The 27,407-nt window shown below is 39.4% G+C and overlaps 1 protein-coding gene across 3 annotated transcripts in view; it reads right to left on the reverse strand.

Annotated features, from left to right (window-relative positions):
* Nucleotides 1–4,491: 4,491 nt before the first annotated feature.
* The window catches only part of CRK (CRK proto-oncogene, adaptor protein), a 37,828-nt gene continuing 14,912 nt past the window's right edge, over nucleotides 4,492–27,407 (reverse strand). The window contains exons 2-4 of one of the 3 annotated variants that reach the window (XR_010923244.1): nucleotides 19,618–20,153; nucleotides 7,616–7,933; nucleotides 4,492–5,732 (exon numbers count right to left, since the gene is read on the reverse strand). Coding sequence is in view for 2 of the 3 variants with exons in the window: in XM_067566023.1 (XP_067422124.1) it covers nucleotides 7,796–7,933; nucleotides 19,618–20,153 (674 nt within the window). In the remaining variant the exon portion in view is untranslated. Of the gene's footprint in view, nucleotides 7,934–19,617; nucleotides 20,154–27,407 lie in introns of all 3 variants that reach the window. The other 2 variants (XM_067566023.1, XM_067566024.1) reach the window with 2 other exon arrangements.

Raw genomic sequence — 27,407 nt, forward strand, 5'->3', positions numbered from 1 at the left:
TGGTGGCAAGCAAGTCTTCACTGTCTGGCTTTGGTGCAGCTCCGTGCTCGACTCTGCTTTTTTGGATGGTGCAGGATAGCGTCCCCGCTCTGTGCTCTGCTTTCACTGCTTCTTCCTTGACCAAGAGGAAGAAGTCCAGTGCCAAGGCAGGGCCGGTGCCAACAGCGCACTCTGCACTGATTCCAAGCTTGGTACTGAAGCAGACCAGGTTGGTTTGGAGGCCAATCTGAGTGCTGCCTCAATTAGTAAGGCTTTCAAGCGGATGTCTTTGTTTTTTTGGGTCCGAGGTCTGAAAGCCTTACAAACTTTGCATGTGTCCTTACAATGAGCTTCCCCCAGGTACTTTAGGCAACTATCATGGGGGGTTGCTCAGCAGAAAGGCCTTCCCACAGGAGGCACTCGGGTTGAAATCTGGTGACTGGGGCATGCCCCGCTCCAGGCAAAGTCCCAACTGGGACTATCCTAAGTGACTAACTACCACTATTAACAACACTTAAGGTCTAATCTACCTAACTAAGACAAACAACAAACAATTAAGGGAGAACAAAAGGGATTGAGCACTTGCGATGCAAGCTGAAGCAGTTCCAGCAACTGTCACAAGCATCAAGAAGGAATTCAGGGGTGTAGGGCCGACAGTGCCTCATATACTGCGGTGTGTGCGCAAGGCTCCAGGGGTGCCGAAGCTGGCCCTATGGGTACTACTAAAGGGAAAAAGTTCCGGTAACCGTGCATGATGCCGCGCGCACACCTGCAATGGACTGGCCATGAGCAAGCAGTCAACGAAGAACAGGTAATTTTACATAGTACCACTCAGCCTCCCTATATGGCTGTTGCATCATTCCTAAATAGGTTATAATCACTGATTTTTTAACAGTGCATTCATGCCAATCATCCCACAATGCTGATGTATATGCAGAGAAAGCTGGCAGCAGCGAAATGTAGGCTGAACTCTTTTGCTGGGACTTCTATGTATTCAAATATTTGCTGGCTCAGATGAGCCTCAGTATGGACTAGCCTGGTTTTCTCCAGTACTAATGGAATACAGTGGTAGGGTTAGGGATTTTAATAATTTCCATGGTCCTAACCACATCAATCATATAACAATATATAACTAATGTTATATATGCCATCATGTGCCAGCAATGCCCCTCTGCCATGTACATTGGCCAAACTGGACTATCGCTACACACAAGGATAAATGGACACAAATCAGACATAAAAAATAATAACATCCATAAACCAGTGGGAGAACACTTTAATTCCCCAGGGCATTCTGTTTCTGACCTGAAAGTTGCTGTACTTCTCCAAAAAAACTCCAAAAACAGACTTCAAAGAGAAACTGCTGAGTTAGAAATGATCTGCAAACTTGACACATTCAAACTGGGTTTAAACAGAGACTTGGAGTGGCTATCTCACTACCGAAGGTAAATTACTTTGCTCACCCATTCTCACCTCCTACTCAATGGTCGTCATTAGGTCATAAGTACCGGATTCCACCTCCCCCATTGTTCTCAATGCACCTGGATATCTATAAGATATAAGATGCCTCTGTGTTACTTATTTTCTGTATTACTGCATCTGAAGGGAGCTGAAGTCTCTCGAAAGCTTATGTCTGCAAATATTAAATTTGTTAGTCTTTAAAGTGCCACAGAACTCTCGTTGTTTTTGCTGTATACAGACTAACATGGCTACCCCTCTGGAACTATTCTACAGTGGTAGATATGAGTAAGTAGCAGGTGGAACTGATACTCCTGGTGAAGGACCTGGAAGGAGGCACACAGCACACAGACGCCTTAGGCTGTCATAATATTAAAATTCAGCAGGTTTCACTTACTGACCATCCTGTTAATCTGAAGTCCCCAGCCATTTGTGAAACAAATGATCATACAAACTCTCTCATGGAGAGCAGTGAGCCTCCCTTGTTGTTATTATTAGATGGAAGTAGAGAACCAGGAATGCAGCGCTGCTGCAATCCAGCAGATGGAGGTAAAACTCAAGAGGACGAGGGCAAAAAATTAAACTGCCTTAATTGTGTCATAGGATATGGGTGCAACATTTTTAAACAAACGGTTCTCTTAAAATAATCTACTGCAATTGTTAATACACAAAACATTCACTGGGCAAGATATTTCTTCCCTTCTCCAAACCAACCAAGCTCAGTTCCACTCCTCTATCACATATTGAGCAATCCTTTCACCGCTTTCCTCCCCAGGTCATCCTGCTTGGCAGGTGCGGCACACAACAGCAGTAAGTAAATGCTCCTGCAGTCTGTAGTTATAGGGTTGACATTAGATCCTTTAAATAGTGGGCTGAATAGGCCTGTTCAGGGACTTAACTATTACAATCATCTGCCTAACATCATGTCATAGAAGGTCAACCAAAAAAATCCAGCATCATGCCCATAGCTTCTGCTTGACCTACAGCATATATTTTAGAAAGACATCAAATTCTTACTTCAGGATTTCAAATGATAGATGCTACTACATTCCCCATTGAGTAATTACTCTTAAAAATAGTGTTTGACAAATTTAGACTGGAAATAAATCTTCACCTTCCAGATACTAAATCTTGTTATGCCTGTTTGCTAGAGTAAAGAGCCCTGCCTGCTGCTCTCAGATATCTGACCCCCCACGTAAGTATTTATAGGCTGTGATCAAGTTATCTCAACCTTTTTTATAAGCTTAAATATATGGATCTTAAGTTTGTTTCTCATTTGGTTTTGTGGTTAAGATACTAGACTGGGATTTGAGATCTGGACTGTGTTTCTGGCTCTGCTTTAGGCTTCTTGGGTAATCTTAGACAAGTTAGTGTCTGTGCCTTAGTTTTCCCATTTGAAAAAATGGGGATACCACTTTCTTAATTTCAGGAGCATTGAGAGGAGAGCCATTAATGCACACAGATTTCTCAGTGAGGACTGTACACAAAACCTGTAATTACAATATTGGAGTGGACGCCCATCACCAATATGCATTTTACTTCAGCTAAATGCAAGGGGATCAAGGAACCAAGAATGTAGGTAATATTTATAGGATAAGGGACTGTATGTTGGAACCTATTGAATCAGAAAAGGACTTAGATGTCATCATGGTTAACCAGCCGAACATAAGCTCTCAGTGTGACATGGTGGCTAAGAGAACAAATATTGTCCGTGGCTGTATAAACAATGGAATAACAAGAAGAATCAGCGATAGCTTATTATCACTGTATATAACATTAATGAGGCCTTTCCTTGTGCACTTCTGGATGCATCTGCTGGTGGGATGGGTGTATTTGTGGGGAGTACTTGGTATGTCCTCCATATGCACTCCAGAGCCACTGGTTGGAAAGCAATCCATGCAGCAATGGTTGTGGTAATAAATGAGTACACTAAGGGCTGAAAATGTCAAGCAACAAAACTAGCCATACGCATACATTGAAAAAAAAATGTCTGCCACCTCCCCTCAAATATAGCCAGTTTAAGCCCATGACTTGTCACACCACTATATACAGGGCTAGACTATGGATTCAAGGGGTGGGAGGATTAGTAAAATTAGTGATTCTGATGGAATGACCACCTCTAACCCAGGAATAGTGTCCAGAACAGTGGATGTTGACCCATGAACTCTATGGTCACAGAATTTTCTGCAGACTTAACTTGTAGAATTTAAGATTTAATTAAGAAGTTCCCTCACTAATTACCATGGTTATGAAAATAATCTTGAAACTGTATGCAGACTCATGTATCAGGGTGATGCATTGTCTTCAGTAGCTCAGAGATACAGACTGCCCATTAATCTGATACCTAAAAATAATTTGAATGTGAATATTGTTAAATTTGTTTCAGATGATTGTTCTAGTAGAAACATTCAGCTACAATTTATCCCATAATCAGCAATTATCTTCTACCCAGCTTCTCCGTAGAGCTTTGATACAGTTTTAAGAGTCTGAGGATGAAAGCATGGGACCAAGGTAGAATTAAACTGAATATGCAAAAACAAATGAACAAAAAAATAAAACCCAAAACCCCCCAGGGCTACTCTACTGCCTAGAATGTTTGTTTCATAATCTAAAAGTAAATTAAAGGGGCTGAATTTTCCTAGTGAGCCTATTAGATTGCCAAAATATTACTTGATTTCCAAGACAGATATCATTTTCTAGCAGTAATTCTAAGAAATGTAAATGTTTTTTATTATGGGGGAAATTTGGCATGTGACTAATTTTGGCATGGAAAATAAGCATTGGTATTTTTCAGTAAGTGTTAAGACATTAAATTTTTTAAAAAATGAATACATCACCTTTTTTCCCAGAGGCCTGAGTGTTACTTTTCTTGTCAGTTAAGTTTACTTAAAGCTGACATTATTTATTCGCTTCTCTCAAATGCATGTTTAATAGCCTCTTTTGGGTGAGGATATAATTGAATAAACCATTACTGCAAACACAATCATATTTCACCCTTATAAATAGATACTTACACCATTAGAAAACAAATAAAAAACTTCCAAAGACAGCTGCTCCAAAATGACACCCCGCCAATTTTTGGCTATATTTTTATTTACTTCACATACTATGAACATTACATGCTACAAAAAATAAAAAAGTAGACTTTAACTGTCAAGAAAGTGTATAGTGTTATAATACAATGGCATATGTTCATATATTTTTGCTTCAAATTGGTTTGCTTAGCAACTTTCCCCCAAAACCATTAAGAACATGAAGTGTTTTTACTTAGATGATTAGAAATATTTGCATTAACAAGTACAATTCAAACTGATTAACAAGATTTAACCAAGTCATATATTAGTATAAAAGGCTGGGCTTTACGAAAATGAAATATATATAAAAATAGCAGCCAAGTTGTACTTCATTTAGTGTGATAGAATGTGTAAATGCACCAGGAGAACACAGTGTAGTTGAGCATTCTGCTTTTCATGGTGTATTTCTAGAAACCATTATGATTATTGTAGTTTTTGCACTGGCCTATGCACAATAAACCCAAACACTGACAGAGATAACAAACTTGTATGACTACTAACATTCTTACTAATGAGTTGGTTTTTTTTGGGGGGGGGGGAGGGGGAGGGGAGTGGTGGTGTGTGCAAAAGAGGGAACAAAGGCCACAAGAGGATTTCACCCACATATTTATGAATTATTCAATTTTTTCTATCCTGCTTCAAGACCTTGGTGAGATAGATTAAAACATTTGTATCTTGTACAAATGCAAACTTATCCTGTAGGTCTTATCTAATGAACAAACTTATATTTAATCTGAAAACTCAGTAATTAATATATTAGGTGGCTAAGAAAAGCTGTCTCACAAGAATTTATGCTTCTAGAGTAACAGCAGGTATTAAGACTTTTGTAGGGATGATTGTTTTTCTGCGCTGTCAAAGTGTATAATAAAGTATTTGCAATTACATTGTCTTCACAAAAACATAGCTACATAGTAATATGTTTGTATTTTCAGTTTAAAAATCCCAATATAGCCCCTCCAAATAACTTGAATACCAAAACCACATATTTTCTTAAAGGAACTTTATCTACAAAAGTTGGGGAATGGAATCCTGTAGACATGATTAAGGATGTACAGGCTGATTTAATTCTGACTGGAAGAATCAGTTGAAGTAAACTAAATTGTGTTGCCTTACTGAGAACATTGAGCATGTCTCTCCTTTGTTTATGCTTCTTTTGCAATACTTGAAGAAAAATATATGCACCTATCAGCAATTCATCTATATGTATAGATACTGTAGAGACTGCACCGGTATCAAGTATTCAATTCCAGTAGGTAGCAAGGTCAGGGGGGAAAGAAAAGGTACAAGTTAGATGTAAAGAAATTAACATTTTACCAGCCCATGATTAGGTTATCTTTAAACATTTTCTTTAAGCACATTCAGTACTAATTTATAATCCCACAATCAAGGACTGGCATTGTAGCATCTCAACCATAATATCAATTCAAGTTAGATTAGAAATGCAGTCACTTCACTTCAGTACTATCTGTCTGTCAAGTAATTGTCACAAAAACAGATGAATTGTAATTTTTCTACAGAGGGTTTAGTAATACTTAAAAAAAAAAAAATGTTTATTAGGATTACTTTACAGTAATCTGTCCCCACTATCTGAAAATTGGACAGACATACTGATCAATTAGTTCTAAAGTAAAGCAACCATGTAACAGATAAAGAAAAAGTACTACTGTTTCCAGCATGTAATAGTTTTGAGGTAAAATGTTACCAGGATTCTGTTTTATGGGCCCATGCCTCTCAGCAACAGCCTCTGTAGTCCTTGAAGCATTTAAAATTGTTCAGAGACATTTTAGTGGTATTTAACTATTTGTACATGTCCAAGAGGTGTTTCAGTTTTTTATACAATTTAGATTTAGAAAAATCCTGTTGTCAAAGTAGCCACAAAAGTTACAAAATAACTTTAAACATATTGGTCACTTGATCCCTGCATTTGGAGAACTTAATTTAAGATACAGACAAGGGATAGTTACCTCATTGTTTTCATTTACAAAACTTCCTGCATCCATTCTGATTTTAATGTTAAAGAAAATCAGATAAGGATTAGTAGAAAAAGTTGAAAATTCAAGTAGTGTATAATATAACCTAGTCAATGCACTGATTTTAGCTTCATTAGCTATGAAGTAGTTTTACTCTAATATGCCTTTTTAGAATCAGTCCAGAAGCACACAAGTATTTTCTATTAGTTTATTACAAATAAAATCTTCTCATTAATTCACTATCAAATGCTTTACAGATGGAAACACGCAGAGCAGTCCCAAAAGTTATTTTAAAATAAAGGTAATATTTGGTTTGTTAGTTCAAGACTTTTGACACTGAATATTCTAGCTAATGAATAAGAGTGTTCACCAAAAGATAAAGGAGTTATGAAACTGGCCCAGTGTAATTTAATTTTATCTTTTACAACTGGCTAATGTTCCCTGTGTCACTTTTTCAGAGCAATGCTGGATATTTTAGCATGCTATGAATCAAATACTATTTGAAGCTATGAATTAATGAGTAAAGTGCTATGCATATATTTGTCAGCACTGGTATGGAGCTCTACAATTCCTTAAAATGTCTATTTGTGGGTAAAAAATATCAGAATGTGTTAATATAACATCTCAACTTGAAGTTAAATCAGCTACTAGCAAAGTTTGAAGCAACGGTACTGAAGAAACCAATCTCTAGTGTCCTCACACTCTTCTGAAGATCTGGAGGAAACTTTAATCTCTCAGTTACTGTTAAAGTGGTAGTTATCTGTAAATCACAAAGCTATCCCAATGTATGTTCTACATCTAAAAAGATTACTTGCAGGGTGCAAAACATTATGTAGACTTGTTTGGGCAGAGAAAGTTAGAATGAAAACAAAGGCAAAAGCTCCAGGATTAACTGGCTGTGAAATTCCTATCTATACATTGAATTTTCTAAGGTTGATTTGCATTGCTTGTGGAAGCAGCAACCTAAGCAATGGGATCGGAGAAAGCTAAAACCACTGATCAACAAATGTATTGGTGCTTTCTCCATCTGCTGCTGCAGGTAAGGTACAGTCTGCTCTGGACATATGCAGGCATTACAACCTACAATCATGTACTAGTTTTGCCACTTGACACACAGGTTATCTAGTTTCGTACCCTGAATAACACGAGTCTTGATTAAGGAATGGTGGTGTTCAGTTCCAGGGATTTGCAGGTATCAGAATGCTTGTATAAGCAGTACTCCTTTTGACATCTGTAGGAACACAGTCTAAATGGCAGCTGCAGTGAAATACAGTGAGATTGTTCCCATTTGTAAGCAAAACTGTTGAGCCACACTCAGCTGAAGTCCTCATCAGGATTCTGTTGGTCCAGCAGGCGGACATGCGTGAAAGGAAAGTGACCACGTTTACCATTACACTCTCCTTCCCATTGACCACTCACATTAATCTTTGTGACCTTGACCAGCTCACCGACCTGCAGGACAAGAACAAGTAAATTGTTATTACACAGTGTAGAAGAGTATTTAATTCCTTGTTACCCTCCTTTTGGTACTATTTACACTGGTACTCTTCAATAGTCTCAAATAGTCAGCCAGTCTTTGGCAGAACAGCCTAATTCAAATTATTAGCCTCTTGAAGAAAGCAGAAGAGCAGAGACAGAAATGCAGCAACGTGAAGATGGAAGACTACCTACAGTAAAGAGTCTGCAAGCCTGCACCAGTCTCTTTCAGTATGTTCTTGTGGCTTGACAAATCAGTCTTCCTGTAATGGTAAATTAATTATTGCTGAACTAACATTAGATGCTTGCATTTCTCCTGGGTGGAACCAATAACTGAACATAAAAGGGAAGATGGTTTGCAAGCGTATAAAGGAAATACATTACTAAAATGAGAACATAACAGCTCTTTTTTAAAAAGAGACATCTCAAATACAACTGAAAGGTTAAGCAAAATATTTTAAGAAATAATAGGCCAGATACAATAGCCTGCTCAGGTGTTGACAGTTCCTCAAAGGAGTATTGCAGGACCCTGAGCACCAAAATAGGAGATAATGGTAACTATAAGAGTATAATGGTAAAATTCTTTGGGAGAGTTAAAAGTATCAAATTTTAATAGTAATAAAGAGCAGCATTTATAGCATCTTCCATCAGACTGAGCACTTCACAAACATTAAGACTCACGATCAGTTGCATGACAAGCATTATCCCCATTTGACAGACAGGAAAAATGCAGAAAGCTATTAGATGACTTGCCCAAAGTTATATAGCGAGTCAGTGTAAATGTCCAGGTTTATACTTTACCACCTTCCAAAATTAATCATACTTTAGAAAGTTCAGTATTTGAACACTTTACTTCCTTAGTATTTTAAGTGTTGAACAATTAATATTAAAAAGAGACAAGGTGGGTGACTTTTTTGTGACCTTTACCAGCTCACCGATCTGCATGACAAGAATAAGTAAACTATTATTACACAGTGCAGAAAATTATCTGATTCCTTCTTACCCTGGTTTTGGTACTATTTATGATGGTACTCTTCTATGAAAAGTGCTTACTTGCAGCCACAAACAACTCAAAAGCACGTCTCTCTCACCAACAGAAGTTGGTCCTTGTCTCTCTAATATCCTGGGACCAACACAGCAACAACTAGACAGCAAACCATTTAATATAGCTGATATTTGATTATATAAAAAAAATTCTATAATTAGAAGAAAGTAATTTGGTTGCAAAGTCAAGTCCTCAAGAGTTAGGTAATGCCAGATTAAAGGCTGCTTGTGGAATTTTATTTCTACTCACTTATGCATACAGATTATGACAGTCTTTTTAAGTACATGATTGTGCACACACTTTTTTTTCCCCTCAGGCTGGATGATGCTCAGAGAATGGGGTAGATGCTGAAGACAAGAAGGGACCTTTACAATTATATAGTCTGAACCACTGCACATGGACCTATGTTCTATTTATTGCATATCATCCAAATGCTGCATTGAATATATAGTTCCAGAGAGGTAGCCGTGTTAGTCTGTATACAGCAAAAACAACGAAAGTCCTGTAGCACTTTAAAGACTAACAAATTTAATTTTTGCAGGCATAAGCTTTCGTGGGCTGTAACCCACTTCGTCAGATGTAAGGAACAGAAATCACATAGGAGGTGTATATATATATATACACATATCCAAGGGCAAGTAACAACAATGGGGAAGGTAGATAAAAGCAAAGTCCATTCACTTAGAATAGTTGAGGCCTATTCACAACCATTAAAATCTCTTTACCTTACTTTATTAAAATAGCTCCAACACATCATTAAGGATCTACAACCTATCCTAGCAGATGATCCCTCACTCGCTCAAGCTGTGGGAGGCAGACCTATCCTTGCTTACAGACAGCCCCCCAACCTGAAGCAAATACCAGCAACCGTACACCCTACAAGAAGACCAACCCAGGTACCTACCCCTGCAACAAACCCCGTTGCCAGCTCTGCCCGCACATCGACTCTAGTGACACCATCACTGGTCCTAACCACATCAATCACACCATAACGGGCTCTTTCACCTGCACATCTACTAATGTAATATATGCCATCATGTGCCAGCAATGCCCCTCTGCCATGTACATTAGCCAAACCGGACTGTCACTGCACAAAAGAATAAATGGACACAAATCGGACATAAAAAATAACAACATCCATAAACCAGTCGAAGAACACTTCAATCTCCCAGGACACTCTGTCACTGACTTGAAAGTTGCCATACTTCTACAAAAAAACTTCAAAAACAGACTTCAAAGAGAAACTGATGAGCTAGAAATCATCTGCAAACTTGACACAATCAAACTGGGTCTGAATCGGGACTTGGAATGGTTCTCTCATTACAAGAAGTAATTGTCACTGTTCACACATTCTCACCTCCTAATCAATGGTTGTGAATAGGCCTCAAGTACTCTAAGTGAATGGACTTTGCTTTTATCTACCTTCCCCATTGTTGTTACTTACCCTTGGATACCTATATATATACCTCCTATGTGATGTCTGTTCCTTACATCTGACGAATGAAACCATCCCTTTTTTCAAAGTCCAGCATCTCCAAATTGCCTTGTCTGATTGCACTGTCTACAGGACAACTGAAACATCAAGTAAGTCAAACAAAATTAATTGCTTTTTAGGGAATGAGGAGGACACAGTAGATGCAACAGAGTGCTTGATTTTGTATTACTTAACATTGTGCCATATATGCACATGGTGCTTTATAGAATAGATAAACATGGAATCCCTGCCTCCCATGAAGATTACAATCTATATTTAAATTAAAATGAGATCAGAGATAGAGGACTAGGAGTGCATGAACAGAAACAATATGATCATTTGGCCATAGAGGCACATTGAAGATTGTTGTTGTTTTTCTTTTGTAATATGATTAATAAACAAGTTCCCATGAAAAGCACATTTGGAAAAAATCCACTAATCTGTTTGTAACAGGTAAACGGGAAGCTTTCCATGACCAATGAGCGCTCCTAACTTCATTTCTGCAGAATTTAAGTTTACATTATATATGCTTCTCTCTGCTGCTTCTATAGCAGTCATGGCACTAGCGCTGTGGCACCTGGACTTGCTGGTGGCCCGCCTTCAGCTCTTTAGTGTCAGCCTCTTGCTGTTAGGTATCTGAGATTTTTCAAGCCCTGGATGTAATTGTGTCTTGTAGGGCTTTAGGTACATTGTCTTGGCTAAGAACACTCACTTGGATTAAAACTGGTTTAAAAGACTTGACAAATTTAAATATTGAAATGGGAGACAGAAGAGTGTGCGTTTAGTGGGATACTGATCAAAATTAGGACTGGATTTATTTAACTGATTAATTAAATGATCCAGAAGAGGAGGTAAATAGCACACAATTGCAATTTAAAGATGTGAAATTGGAAGGAGTTGAACACCAGCAATGTCAGAGAATACAAAGGGACCTAGTGATCTGAAACATGGGTAAAAACAAAAAGATTAATTTAAAAAAAATGCAGCTAGGAAAAAAATCTGAGCCCCTAATTAGAAGGAATCTGGGAAAACAGAAATATTGACTGACACCTAGGAATGACAGTGGATAACAAATTGCACAGGGGTTTACAGTGTGATATGGCTGGGAGATGGGGGCGGGGGGAAGGGAAGTCCAGGGGAATGAACCAAAGCTATTGAGCTTGTGGAAACATTGATCCAATTTGCTCACCCTCCACATAGATCACTACAGTTCACTGACAATTTTAGTCAGATGAACTGTATCGGCAGGCAAATGGAGTACTGATAGTAAGAAATCCACTTGAATCCATCCATTAAGAGCACAAAGACTTCACACAATAACAGCAGAGAACTTATTCCTCCACCATCACCACAGCATAAACCATGGCCAGCAGAGCTATCCTGTATAGTGAACTACCTAATCAACCCACACTGAATAATCCAAAAGAGCAACCTATTATGAGAGGTTAAAGCAGAAAACTTAGTGCATTAGTCATTTAACCATCCCTGTGGAATATGGCCCAACATCATGATGAAGCCCCAAGAAATGTGAGCCACCAGTGCAAAACAGATCCATGTCCTGCATGGCCATTTTGCCCAGAGAATGCCAGTAAAGAACACTGTCCACTTCTAATGAAAAGAAGCAAGCCTACCAACCTTCCTGAAAAATGAAATATTCTACATGACCCTCAGAAAGCCAATACTATTAATATGTTTTATTTTTATTGCAAAAATGCCATAAATCACAGCCCCATTGTGTTAGGTCACGTATAAACAATGAGTTAACAATCTATATATAAAATGAGACATTAGGTGGATCCATAGTAGCAGATGAAGGAAACCTCTCAAAAAGAGATAAGACAATTGAACTCCAACAATATGCAATAATGTCAACATCCAGGATGCCTTGCACACATGCATGGTGGCAGACAGCACAGAATTACATCTTCTCGAACAGGACCCAGAGTGGTGATGCCAAAACCTTCACCTCAAAAGGCCCACAAGAATCTCTCCTCCCTTTTCCCTCTCAAGGATTTACCCTCTCTTCCCACCCCAATATCTACCTAAGAGTTGAAGAAGCAAGACACCATGTGCTTCACTACCAGCAATATGCTGGTGACATTCAGCTGTATGTCATTTTCCACAAAAGCAGCCAACGCTATGACTAGGATAACACAAATCTTCAAGAGATCAGTGGATAAATAGTTTATGTTGGTCTTGCCTGGGTTTAGTTTAAGCAATAGTGATTGGGAAAGGGAGGAAACGATTCAGAGAACTAACCAAGACACTGATGTTCCCCTTCCACAGAAAGTATATAACCTCTATGCACCAAAATGGTACAAAGCCTCAAGTCCTGTTCAGCTCATCACTAGATCTAGACACCTATGTGGTATCAGTGATGAAATATGCCTTTTTCTACCTTCAGCTGGCTAGCAGAACTTCACACCTACCTCCCAGATGATGATCTGGCCAAAATGATTTATGTATTCATCACCTCCAGACTGAATTGCTGCAACACACTATGAGGCAGATATAATATATTTACATGCTTTCATTAGCAAATGAAATTGTTCCAGAATAGCAGTTGAGAGTTTTAAAGTACCTTCACCATCTAATGCTGTCATTCCACCTGGGAAATGCCAAGTTATTTTATGCATAACATTGTCTGGGAATAGTGGTCCACCAATTATCAGCCCTGATAGCAAACAGTTCTTCTGGCCTTTCACCATTCTGATTTTTGGAACCAAAGCCAAGCTTATCCATTGCTTTCTCCATTCTGCTGTCATAATCCCCAACGTTGGCACTGAAGTCCCCCATTATTAACCAGATGTCATGCTTGGGAATATTGTAAGAGTTTGTTAGCAGCTGTAGAAATCACTGATCTTACTGTAGTTGTTTGTTGCTGCATAACATTGTATAATTGTTGTTGTCATGTATCATGTTTGAAATAATCTACTGTTAATCAGTTTCCACTCTCTATGTGATTTTTCTGCTTTGAAAGTCATAATTAATGCTATTCCTGAGTGGTAACCATCTTGCCTCCATGATTACACTGACATTTTAAAAATGTTTTTTAAATCAACTCTTGGCCATCAACATTAATTTACTTCAAGAATTTTGAAGTGGTATGTGTCCATTTCTTTCATCACCTGCACAGCTTTTGTTTTCAGCCATTGTTCTAATGTTCCAGAAACCTTTCAGTTTGTTTTGTGTTTAGTATAACAAAGGTTAAACCAATATGTTATAATCAAGTTTTTCTACAGATTCAAATATTTTCTCTGATGAGGTTTAATCTCCTGTTTTAGATGACAAGCATTACAAAAGGAATCACTGGAAATGGAGTGAGTGCTGAAGAGGGACAGTGCAGTGCCCATCACACAGGAACAGTGGAACAGAGGTGGCTTGCATCTCTCCTATCCGGAGACTGCTGTGGTTCAGTTCAGCTCCTTGTGGGAGAGTAGGGTAATCTTGAGGGCATTGCAGCAGTTGATGGTGCATGAAGGACTAGCAGCAGCTGGGGAACAGATGGAGCAAGGGGATACTTCCCAGCCATACCTCCCTTTGGCCTCCTGTCACTACTGGGGCATCCTCTACACTGGAGGAGACAGTGACAATGGAACCAGTACTCAGCTTGTTGGAGCCTTATTGTACTGGAAGTATTCTCATGGGCTTTATGGCTGCTTTGCAATCCCTCTGTGCTGGCATAACCTGAAAAAAGGGGCTATGGGACACCAATAAATACAGATCAGTGTGTTTGGACAGGAAGCAATGACAGGCAGAGCTTGAGATTAGGTAACTATAATTAAATTCTAGGTAAAACATACTATAAAACAGATACAAAAAAACCTTAAAAACCGAAGTATTATAAATCTTGTAAAATAAGTAGTAATTTATGCTTGACACTTTTTGTTGTTGTTGTGGAAGTATTCCTTTGCCCTCCCTTCCCCCAATAATATACAATATGAAAATGAAAAAGCCTCTTTAGTCCATTGTTATATATTTCAAATAGCAACCAAAGTCAGTAAAGTAAGAATTATGGTTCCCAAAGCAAACTTAATTTATCCCTTTGGCACCATACGAAGTACTACTGTACACAGTTAAGAAAAACAGTTGTAGTCGCTTAGAGACTTTCACTGAAGGTTTTCAAAAGGGGAGACGTCTATATTTTAGTATTCTTTGTCACTGTTTCACTATCTTTGTTTAGTGAACGGAGCTGTGTCTCATTTGGATCTGACTTGTCAGTAATATTTCCCATGTTTCTAGTTGGAAAGCATGTATAATCAAAGTTTTCAAGCTATTACAATAGCTTTTAATTTTTTTTTAAGTTAACAATTTAACTCTCATTAACCAATCAAAGTTAAGTTAGAGCTTCTTAAATTAGCATTAAAACTTGGCATTCCAATGTTTTGTTTAAAATATTTTACAGAGTCTGGTAATGAATAAAATAAGACCGGTTAATTTAAATTCTCTGTTTTGTTTAGACACCCTTAAAGAATGGTTTTACAGAAAGTTTCTCTATTCCATTTGTAGAACATTGGGAAACATTTATTTTTTATAAAAGAATATGCACAACTCAGTTTTCTCCTCTCACCTTGTACTGTTATTTATTGGGTGTAAAGAGGTTAATTTCCTTCTTGAAACAAGATAAGCAATGCAGTGACTGAAGGGAAGTCACTAAACATGAATGAACTATTAGGCACCTATATCACTAAGGATAAATAGTGCAAATCTTTAGAAAGGTAAACAAGTTTGCAGAAGTACTACACTCATGGGGAAACCACATATACTGATTTTGATCCAGTTCAAGAGGCCCAGCAGACAAAGAACAGAGAACTGTATTTAGTAGGCAGCGTGCCAGTGGTGAGGGTCGGGAGGTGTCACTCACTGGATCCAAGAGCTAACATGAAACTGTGACCAACTGGGGCAAACTTTGCTGGATGGTTTGAATGATTTTGAAATGTACCAAGATCTCCATGTGGAAAACTGCTGACAGCTAGTAAGACAGGAACGAACACACACACACTCACACACGCACGCACGCTGCTTTTTGTTTACCAAACATGTTTTTATCTAAATAAATCCTTTGCTTCATGAAAGCTGGCTGGCCACTGATTAACCCTATGATAGCCCATGGGAAGTAGCAGGAAATTAGTTGCTGAACTTAACTCAGACTGGCTAAAGTGATCATAATGAGTTGTAGGAGGAAATTACAGCCTATATCCCTGATATGGAGGGAGAAGAATGTGTTACTCTTGTGAGAAAGGTAATGGCTAGAGGCCTGAGAATGATGCCCTCAAGGAGGCCAGAAGATCAGAGCTGCAGTTACCCTAGAGCTGTAACACCATCTTCATTACATGAGCTGTAGCTGTTACACTTTTAGAGTAAAACCCAAGCATTTACCACATACTGATCTCTGGAGCCCTATATATCCATGGATATCTGCCTTATATCTGCAGATATCCACGGATTATTTTTGCAGATCGGATGCAGATATAGATTTTGTATCCATGCAGGGCTCTACCGATTTCCATGGACCAAAATGTAACGAGGGTTCCACAGAGTTCCACTATTGCTGCATAAAGGATCTACACAAGGCACACCCTTTGTAACAAAGCAGCGAAGGAAGAGGGGATGAATGTATTTCAGGATAATTTACATCCTTAGTGAGATTCTAAACCTTCATTTTCTTGACTGTGTTTGAAAGTGAGTATTTATGCCTATCTACATAGCTTTCATTTTACAACATCTGAAACGCATGCTAGATCTTTCTTCCAATATTCAATATATCCTCTGTCAAGGTGTCATTTCCTCTAGAGTTCAGCTCTTTTCTTGGGCTTTTCTAAAATATGCTATTTTTAATCTCATGGAGGCAATATAAAAACAGTATTTGTAGTCTGGATCACAAATACAGGGCTTGAAAAAGCTACTTGCTTAGTGCAAGTAGAAAATTTTCCTTGGCAAGCTCAATCAACGCCTTCATTAAATAAAATGAGTCTCTTGCCCTTACGGCTATGTGGAAAATTTTTCAAACATTAATTGAATATAAGTCAATGGAGTGCTGTCTCCTTAGTTGGCAGAAAGCTAGGTTCAGTGCAGATAGACTAGATGCATGACCAGAGTAGGATATAGGTACACAAATAGGGTACGGTGTATATTAGAGAGACAAGAGAGATTTTAGGAATATGGTACTAAGGGAGACAGATGGGGAAAGAGATGAAGACAAATACTGGGGAGTAGGTAGAGCACACAACATACAGGGAAAAGAAACACACAGTGGAGACAACTAAGTAAATATACAGTGATCTAGTTGAGACCAAAAAAAAAAAAAAAAAAAAGCCAGGAAGGGAAAAAAAATCTTTCAGAGCAAGAGAAATGTAAGGGCAATATTTTAAAAATCAGAATTGCCAATAATACAGAAAGAACAAGAGCCATGCAACTATTTTTTTTCTTTAAACTGTGAGGGACATGACAGAAATGGTATTTGTTGATAGGCTCAACCCTTGGACTAGTAAATGTTTCACAAAATGTTCAAGTCCTACGTACATAGTTGTTCAAATGTAAATAAAATAAGCAAAGTGGGGAAATGTGGTCTAAAGATGAAGGTACTATAAAGTGGGTGCACAATTGGCTGAAAAACCATACTCAGAGTAGTTATCAATGATTTGCCGTCAGACTGGGAAGATGCACATGTAAGGTCCCACAGGGGTTTGTCCTGGGTCCAGTACTATTCAAAATTTTCATTAATGACTTGGATAATGGAGTGAGAATATGCTTACAAAATTTGCAGATGACACCAAGCAGAGAGGGGTTGCAAGTACTTTGGAAGACAGGATTAGAATTAAAAATGACTTTGACAAATTGGAGAATTGTTCTGAAATCAGTAAAATGATATTAAGTAAGATAAATACAAAGTACTACACCGGGGAAGTAAAAAATTAATGCACAAATACAAATGGGGAATAACTGGCTAGGCAATAATACTGCTGAAAAGGATCTGGGGATTATAGTGGATCACAAATTGAATTTGAGCAACGTGATGAAAATTCTGGGGTGTATTAACAAAAGTGCTCTGTGTAAGACATGGAAGAAGCTTGCTCTTTTTGGTTTGCTAGAGATGCCACAACATCAATATCAGAGCTCATGTAATGGCTAACATCTGGTACCTATGACGGCCCAGAAAGATGCATTCTGGGATATCTTCAGTAAATCCAGAAACGAAAACAATTTTAGGGCTTTATGAAATTCCAAAAATTAAAAAACTGTGCGCTGAATGTCCCTCAAAGCCTGGAGAAATTGTTTTTGTGTTAATTCTATGCACATTTCTTGATTTACTCAAATTTTTATTTTAGCTTTCCATTTCACCTTTAAAGCATAAATACAACAGCATATATAGCAGTGGTTCCCAACTTTTTTGTCTTGAGGGCCACAGATACCATTTTTACAACCCTGAAGGGCCACCAGTCTCCACCAGCAGCCCTTCTCCCCCTCCCCCACTGAAGCCAGATGGAAGTTCAGCAAGGAGGTTGCCTCCTTGCTGATCTCCCATCCCCCTGGCTGCAGCAGGGAAACCTTACCATCCTGTAACCCTGTGCGCTCCACCTGGGTCTCTAGGCAGTGGCTCCCTTTTGCTGCCAGGGGGACGGGAGATCAGTATCCCCTCCCTCTGGCTCCAACAGGGACCCCAGCACCTAGTGACCCAGGCAGAGAGCTTTGCCATGCTCTCTGCTACAGCCAGGAGAAGGGGAGCGCTGACCTCCCATCCCCTTGGCTGCAGCAAGTAGCCTGCACTGGTCTTGTAGCCCCACGGCAACGTGCTCTGCCTAGGTTCTTAGGCAGCAGCTCCCTTCTGCAGCCAGCAGAAGGGGAGTGGCGAGCTACTTTGAAAGACCCCATGGGCCACAGGTTGGGAACCACTAATATATAGTAACAAATTATATACATGTACCGTGGCCAAATTGCAATAGTTTTAGGAAACAAAGTTTTGGATTTTCCCAGTTACGCACCTATAATCTGATTAACACCACATTACTTTTGCTATTGCTATGACATCGTTATTAATAATGTTGTAATTATGCATAGTGTCCATATCACTGATGTATTTAGGTACATTTTATACCATGCAAGACAAAATTAATCATTACAAGAATGGGGAGCCTATTCCCTGTGCTTCTCCACAGAAACTGTCTCAGCTTCCATGAAAGGATCCAAGATGGTGGACAACAGGAAGCAGATTAAATTAAAAAATCCAGAGATTGTAGTTAAAGGAAAGCCTGGAGAAAGAGGTGCATTTTATATGCCATTCTGAGAGGAGGGCCTACCACTGAGAATGCCTTGCTTCAAATTTCCTCAAGCTTCACTTTAAGAATATCTAGTTAAAATGTGTCTATATAATATTCCTATTTCCTTGGCAGTTCATTTAAAATAAAAGAAAAGGAGAATGCATGTATGACTATTCAAATGTACAATCAAAAAATGATTCAGCCCTTTAAGGAAAAGTCTTGATGCATCAAGAGCCATCCTGCATCCACCAGTTCCAATGCTTTAACACATGTAGAATTACCAGGACCGCTTGACACACTGAGAGATAAAGTATTGAAAGAACAATCACCTAAAACGTGCTCTTATTTCAGTGTGTCATGTTCCAGGTAAACCACATGCATGATCAGCACAATATCAGTGTGTTATTAAAGGAGATCATACATGAATCCTGCCATAGAAACATTTGTGTTATTAAACTGAAGGGGTGGGAGTGAAATCAGCATGTCCACTTAAGAATTGAAAGAGACTGTGCCCAAGTATTCAAACTAACTAGTTTATGAACTCTTAAATTTGTTATTAAAAAAAACCTCAGAAGCACGAAGAAGTGAATAAGAATGTGGATGGGGAAGCATTGCTATATTAGTAATGGTTGAAGTAAATAGGTTATTTGCTCAATGAACTTAGTACCCTAAACATTTTATAGTATAAATTATTAAAACCGTCTCTGGTCATTTATAATAGGTTTCAAATAAAATCTGCATAAAACATTAAACTAGTTATTAGTTTTATATCAAGAGTAATATTACAATGCTTTCTCCCTCTCAGCATCCTACAAAGGCTATGTGTTTGAAAGGGAAATCCCTTGAACAGATCTCTTCTTTCTAATTTTTGCCCATTATGTACCTCCAAAGCCAAGGCTGTCTTGTCGTAGGCATTAGGGACTCGCTTCTGGATAACCCGGGCATAAATAGGGCCATTCTGAAGGTTAGGGAGCGGAGTGTTGATGCTGGGTTGGGCATAAGGCCCTGGCTCCGGCCCACCCAATGGCTGTGGGTGGGAACTATCCTGGTTACCTCCAATCAGAGTAGATACTGAAGCAGAGGAAGGTCTATACTTCTCGACGTAAGGAACAGGTATCATTCCCCTCTTTCCATCGCTGTCCTCTGCATTCCACCATTGCTCTTCAGGCTTATCCCGTATTCTCAATATGTCTCCTTTCTTAAATGGAAGATCTTCCTCATCATTTCCATTAAAGTCAAAGATAGCTCGCACATACTCAGCTTCTTCCTGCCTCAGGATAATGCCACTATTCTGCCTGGATTTGGAAACAGGTTCTATCAAGGTTGTAGTGTCCAAATAGTGTATTTTGTAGAATTCCAGTAAAGATGGCAATGAATCAAACTCTTGGTCACCTATTCGGAATCTGGAGGGATTCAACCCTAAAAGAAAAAAGACAACGCATTATTAAAGATAATATAATAAAAATGTGACAAGTTGAGATTTATTCTCTATGAAAATTATTGATGTTTATAGATGAACAATTTGATGCAGAATTAGGCACTATACTTCAGGGCAATGTTCTTCATTGTATCTAACCTTTGTACAATGCCCTTTCCATGTCCTATTTCTTTTAATAATCAAAATCCCTTCCACTTTTTCATAGTTAGTGATTCTTATATATGCATACATGAAAGAAAACTGAACTTTTCAGTTTGGTTTGTTAGAATAGTGAAGTGACAAGTATCCTGTACCTTTCAGGATGGAGAGAGAGAGTGTGGACCTTATTCAGAAAGAATGGGAACTTATTGATAAAAGTTAAGTTTGTCAAGCAAGGAAGGTGGGGTTAGGCAGACTAGAAGTAATCATAGCAGTGTGCCAGTTCTGCTATACTTAAGGTTTAGACCAACTTTCTGTTCAAAGCTCAACTCTAAGTGCTTGACTCCAGTAAATTTAACAACCACTTAATACCCTTTTATGCCACCTAAACCTATACTTTCCCTTACCCATCACCATTAAATCCATTGACTGCTCTCATATCCCACCTCACTACTGACCCCAAGACAACCCCAGTGCCCTGCTACTGACACAACCTACACAAGTCTCTATTAAAATGATGCAGACTGGAACCTCAAGGTACGCATTCACCTCTTTTCCTTTGATCCCACAAATGGGGGCTCAGAGCCAGATACCCTCATATCACAATCACACCTCTGACATTCCTCAAACAAATCCACAGATCTCCTCATATCATAAATGCACTTGTATCAATCAGCCCAACCTACTGCTTCCACTATTCAGTACATCTACACCTAACATGATGAAAGCAACTGGCCTCCATGCACACAATTGCCAAGGGCTTTTGCCAGCTCCTGGAGGCAGAGTTAAGGTTGCATGGGCATTTACCTTAACTTTGTATTTTCTGGTATTCGGAAGTTGATGTTTTGCCGAAATTGATGTTCTCAAAGGGCATAAGCTATCACCGGACAACCTTAACTCTGTGTTAATGAAGATTTTTGTTATTTAGTAAGTATCTGATTTTTACTTCCAAGTTTATTCTCAAGGAAGTGATGGAGTTTTGTTTCTTACTTGTGTGTGTCTTCGACCCACCACATCAATAAACTTAGCCACATTCAGCTTTTCACTTGGGATTGTAAATGATTTTAATTTCCAAAGTATAAAACATCTGTGTATTTAACATAGCATGAATTTTAGGTACAATCCCAAGAAAGAAGTGTGCAGCTTTTTTAGCCCTCTTCTCTTTATAGCATCACTGTCCTGAATGTCACATCAAGATAACAATGTTGCAGTTATTGTCAGTTACTGGTAGTAATAGTAGTTGGTCAAAAAACACACTAAGACAGGGGTATCAAACATACGGCCCGCGGGCCGCATGTGGCCCGCAAACCTTTTTGATCTGGCCCGCATGCTGTCGTCGAAAGTTGCAGTTTATTTCGCGGTGGGCCCTGGCTGCATTGCCATTTTAAGTGATTTCCCTTCGGATGGCATTGCCACTTTAAGAGAGTCTTAAAGCGGCAATACCTTCCTCCACAGAATCCTGCCGCGGAAAAGCGGGAGACGCCCTGAATTTTTCGGCGGCAGGTGTTGCCTAGAAATCCCTTTGCAGTCAGGGCCCACCGTCCCGCCGCGGAAAAGTGGGAAGTGGCCCGAATTTTTCGTTGGAGGACATTGCATGGCCCCTGCTAATTGGAGTTTATGTGAATTTTGTCAATCGAGTTTGACACCCCTGCACCAAGAGGATGTTTGAAGACAGATACTAAACACTACAAAGAGTTTTTAGCAGCTTGGCTTTGGAGCCAACCCAAATTAGGCTATTCCTTCTTTTTTAAGTGTAGTTTTTATAAAAGTCAAACACACATTTTATAAAAATCAATTTAGCAATACACATTTCCAAAATATGTTCCACAAGTGCATTAACCTTTTACTTCTAATTTCTCCTATCATAACTCACCTTCTTCATATTTGTCAAATGCATCAAAAGATATTAAATGAAATAAATCATATCCCATATTACTATACATAATGAATGATATACAATTGATGAACTGCCAGTCTTGGTTTGAGTTGTCCAACTGTCCATTTCTCTCTCTCTCTTTTTTTTTTTTGGTTTTCAGTTCTTCAGTTTATTTGGAAAACCGTCTAATATTCCATTTCCACCACATGCCACATACCGTATAACCAGCTGTTGTGGTAGGAATGGAGGCAAAAAAATTCACACAAGTAATGATGAAGGGTAAGGGAGGACACAGTCATACTTCAAACTATTACTCTAGTCCATTCACCTTCTATTAAGAAAGAGCTGTTTACATCGTAAATCTGTTTCTCCAAAGAAGATCTCTAACAGAACAGATCTCTTATTCCTGGGCTTTAGCTCCTTAGTGCAAGGCTAGAAGAATTCCCCATAGCTCTTAAGCCACAGTGGTTCCCTGGTTCAGACTGACTTCCTGAATGTTCCAAGTAGTTCCATCAACTGCGGAGATAATGCTCCCAGAAAGAAAAGCTGATTCAAGAGGAATAAAAAAAATTTTTGTTAAGAGAAAAGGTATATAAAAGAAGTATCTCTCAGAATTCTGGGATGAGGTGGATGTGATGAGAGAATCCACCTAGATAATATCTTCAGAGAAGCAAAATTATAACTTAAGTCAGTCCAGGATTCACATTTCAGCAGACTAAGCAGCCCAAGAGATGTCCACAAGGGAATGTAAGCAAATGAGCAGAAACAACATGACCAATGCCAGCAGGGCAAAGAGGAAAAAAAGAATTAAGATACCTCTCAAAACTCTTAAGTTACAACAGAAAATCATAAGTATAAAATGGCTAACTGAGAGTAATGGACATCCCACCAAAAAAGGTTTGGTTTGTTATAGGTGATGAGAGTTTAGCCTTCCTTACCTTATAAACAAAGTATGGAAAATAAAGAATCAATAAAGAGGATTCCTTCTTGTAAGCCACATCCAAACAACAGTGTTTTGTAAAGAGAGAGACATGTAGCTGATTTGCAGATATCTGTGATTTAAAAACAACAACAAAAAAACCCTAGCAAGCTGGCGCCTGGATATGCTGTTCTAATTTCAGGCCAACCAGGTCACAGTAGTATGAAATGCAATCAGACATCTAGTTAGACACGATTCTCTGGAGTGTTGGTGTCAAATGAAGCAAAAATTGTGTTGATTGTCTAATCACATTAGTCCTCCCAGGGACCTTTTAAGATCAAGCAAATGGAGAAAGGTCTCTCTGGAATGAGCAGGCAGGAGTGGGAAGAACATTGGCAAGCCAATAGTATCATTAGTGTGGAACTCCAAATACCACACTGGAGAGAACACAGGAATGAATCTGCAGCACCACTTTATCTCACCAAACACTGGTATAAGGTGACTCGGTCATTAGGCCAAAGTCATTGCCACTATCAAAATGACCATGTAAAGAACTTAAGATCATAGGAAATGAGTGGTTCAAAAGGAACTTTGATAAGTTTTGTCAGGGTCACATTAATATTCCATGACTAAGGGATTTTTAATGGGGGTGGGGTTGAAAGAGGACAATAAACTGAAATAGATGTGACAGATTGACAATATTCTGCATTATCTCGAACAAACTTTAATTTTATGGAATTAAAATAAAATTTACTGAATTAATTTAAAACTCACTGAATTACAGTTAATATCTTTGGGATATATTGTACTAAAATGCAATTTTGTGTGTTGTTGTGACAGTGTATGTATCTTCTCTAGTAGGGAGCAGAGATGGTAATGAATTTCCTCCATTATCAACCCTTGGAAGTCACCCTGCCCCAGAGAGATAGGCATATAGTAGTTTAAACTGGGACCAACAGACAAAGAAAGGGTTTGTGGATAAATAGCCTGGTTTTAAACTGACTCATAGGCTTTTTCCTGATCCAGCAAATGGACAGGATCTCTGGTCCACGGAGGGCCCCAATCCATTGGGTAGGACTGGAAGGCCTGAGCCTACCAGATTCCATGTTAGAGTTGCGTCGGTTTCTTTATTATTTAATATGTTTTCTCTGTAATGCCTTTTACCTAAAGAATAAAGTAGGCTTGCATAGAAAGAACTGTGTAGAACTTATGACGGTAGCAATTACACCTGTTAAACGTCTCTGAAAAGAAAGAAAGCAGGTATCCTTGGGCAAACTGTCTGTATTGGGAAATACACAGTGAATGCAAGGAACTGTGCGGCCTGGAAATACCCATCCTGCTCCTTCTGACTAGGGTATCCACCCAAGACAAATAACAGCTGGGGAGCTGGAAGCCTAAGAGGATGCTCTTCCTGGGGCCACTAAGAGAAAATACAGGGGCAGTTGCCCTGAACTTTATGAACCTTATGACAAAAATCTGCAGAGTCTAACTTCTGCTAGGGCACAATAAACTGAAATAGCTGCCAAACTTATCTAGATAGAATTAATTTTTAAGTTGTACTCAAACAGATAGAGGACAGTCAAGTATTTTTGCACGGGACAAGTAAAAGGAACCAACTGGACCTGACTGTACACAGGCAAACCTTTTCATCTCAAGCTATAGATGGATCCCAGGACATAAGCCACCTGCTTGGAGAGCCCATTCTTACGGATTGCTATCCTTTCTAGCCAAACTAAACAGAAGGCTTCCAAGCTGGGATAGAACAATGTGCCCTGTTGAAGTGATAATATAAGGCCAAACTCTCAGCACAATGACATCAGATTTGGCCACCTGCAACAGAGTTAACAACTATGGGCGGGGAGGGGGGGGGAAGGGGACGACAACTGATGACTATTTGGATGAAACCTTTGTCACCCCTAGGGAGACACTGGTCAGGAACTCAAAAGTTCTGGGTTCAATTCCTGTTTCTGCCAGTCTCCCTTTGTGACACTGGCTAAATGACAAACATTCTGGGACAGATTCTGGCATCCTTAAGGTAAGGTCTATGCTACAAACTTTGGTTGACACAAGTTATGTCGGCATAAAGCCACTGCACTTAGCATATCGCCTGTGCATGCACATACTTGGTTTCTTGCATCGGCGCTGCACGTACTTACCAGGTGTTTGTGTCGATATAGTGCATGGTGCACCATAGGTAGGTATCCCAGTGTGAAACTTGCCTTTGTCCAACACACAGTCTTTTAGGAAATTGGGAAGCAGAAGTTGCACGGGTAACTAGGAGCAAGGGGTCAAATTCCCATCATGCAACTTCCTCCATCCCATAATGCCATCCATATCCCATAATTTTTGCACTTTAAAAAAAAAATCCCACAAAGTCCTGCCGCACTTCTCACTGTCCGTCATCTCTGACAGAAGCATGAAGCCCACACAGCTCTGCACTATTGTCATGACTGTTGCATGCAGAGGATGAGTGATCCTCTGGTATTTGCAGAGCCGCATTAAGAACTTCAGCAGTGGGGAACATGAAGATTTTGTAGAGGGCAGTTTGCTGTAGTACATAGCAAAAAGCCAATTCAAGGATGCAGCTGCAGACAGTGGAGCACTGCTTCTGGGCCCAAGAAAAAAGCCCTGACTGGGATCACATCATAATGTAGGTTTGGGACAATGAGCAGTGGCTGCAGAACTTTCAGCTATGCAACTGGGGGAGGCCTTGAAGGAGCACTTTAACAGATCGCCTAAGAACCCCCAAAACATCAATGCCAAGTAGAGCACAGTTCACCATACCATATTACTATGGCTATGTCTACATTGACGGTGGCAAAGTCACCACTGTCAGATCGACTTCTCTGGATCGACTGAGCGGTCAGTGAAGACCACCGCTCAGTCGATCCAGAAATCAATGTATTAAGACCACCTTCTCAAGTGTGTAGCGCTGCATCGACGGGAACACAGTTCCCATCGGTGCAGTGCAGTAAAGACGGTGTGCAGAACAGAAGCAGAGAAGTCGACGGGAGTTATGCAAGTTTTTTGTGTAGCTTGCGTAACTCCAGTTGACTGCTGCCGAATCTCTGCGGTAAGTGTAGACAAGCCCTTAGGAATTGTGTGATACTTGATGTACATTTATGAATATAACACTATTTGTTAATGGACCTATTAATTTTCCAGTGTTTGTTATACATTTACAACTATTACACTGTGTTTTTCTCACTGATCCTATGAGTTTTGTCCCCCTGGCACAACAAGTGCTTTCAGTAGCACTAGGCATTCTGCAGCAAATGTTGTGAAGTAATAAAGATTAATTATTTACCAAAAATGGATTTTTATTGGAGTACCAAAACCAGTATAAAAATGTGCAATTAAAAAACAAATACAATAAAAACTTCTTAAATAAATTAACAGAACATTCATGTCCTTTTCAGTTAATTTTGCCTACACATACATCAACTGTGGCTCTTCACCATGTATGTGAAACTATGGCTCTCCTTATTGTCTCTCGGCGTGGAGTGGTAAGGGGTACAGATGTATCCCCTAATGCCATGTGAATGTTGGAGGGTGCTAAAATGTAGTTCTCCATTGACTGCAAAGGGAGGTGACCCCGTGATTGCTGAACCTGTAGGTCAAAAAGAGTCTGCAGCATGTGTTTGTGCTGATGGAGAAGCCCCATTATGTCCTGGTACATCTTTCTCCTGTCTGCTCTTTCCTGCTCTATACTGCCTTCAATATTCACCCTCCAGGGCCTCTTTTCATGGTTCAATGCAGCACTGGCTTGCAGGATCTCTCTGCACAGATCCTTTCATATCCTCTTCTTTCTCCTCCTTATTATGGTCAGGTGTTCCACGGGTGTGGAGATGGGAACCCTCAATGCCACAACAGCAGCAGCTACAGATAAAACACGCAGAGGTATTCTATGTATAGCACAAGGAAAAGCAAAAGTAAAGTTTCAGAACTTCCTTCCCTTGACTCCCCTAAAGTTTTGAACAAGACACAGTTATTGACACTTCAGCCTGGTACTGCCTGTGCACAGCATTGCTCTCCAGTCCCAGCCATAGTGAGTATGGCTGATCAGAGGCATTGAGGGGGAAAGGGGAAGAGGAATTTGGTTGCACAAGCCCTTGATGCCCTGCACTCGTGCCCATACAAACAGCAATAAGCATTGGAACTATTTTCCACAGATGGTGGTGATTTTAGCTGATATCTCACTCCTGAGATAACAAAGGCACAGATAGCACAGCTGCTGCTGGCATCCCAAAGCCGCCTGGCCCCATATTCTGTTTACTGAAATGGTGCTTGCCAAGTCATCGT

This window comes from Emydura macquarii, unplaced genomic scaffold (genome assembly GCF_026122565.2).
Source record: "Emydura macquarii macquarii isolate MOO-44397 ecotype Brisbane River unplaced genomic scaffold, CSIRO-AGI_Emac_v2 contig_2699, whole genome shotgun sequence".
Classification (NCBI taxonomy): Eukaryota; Metazoa; Chordata; order Testudines; family Chelidae; genus Emydura; species Emydura macquarii.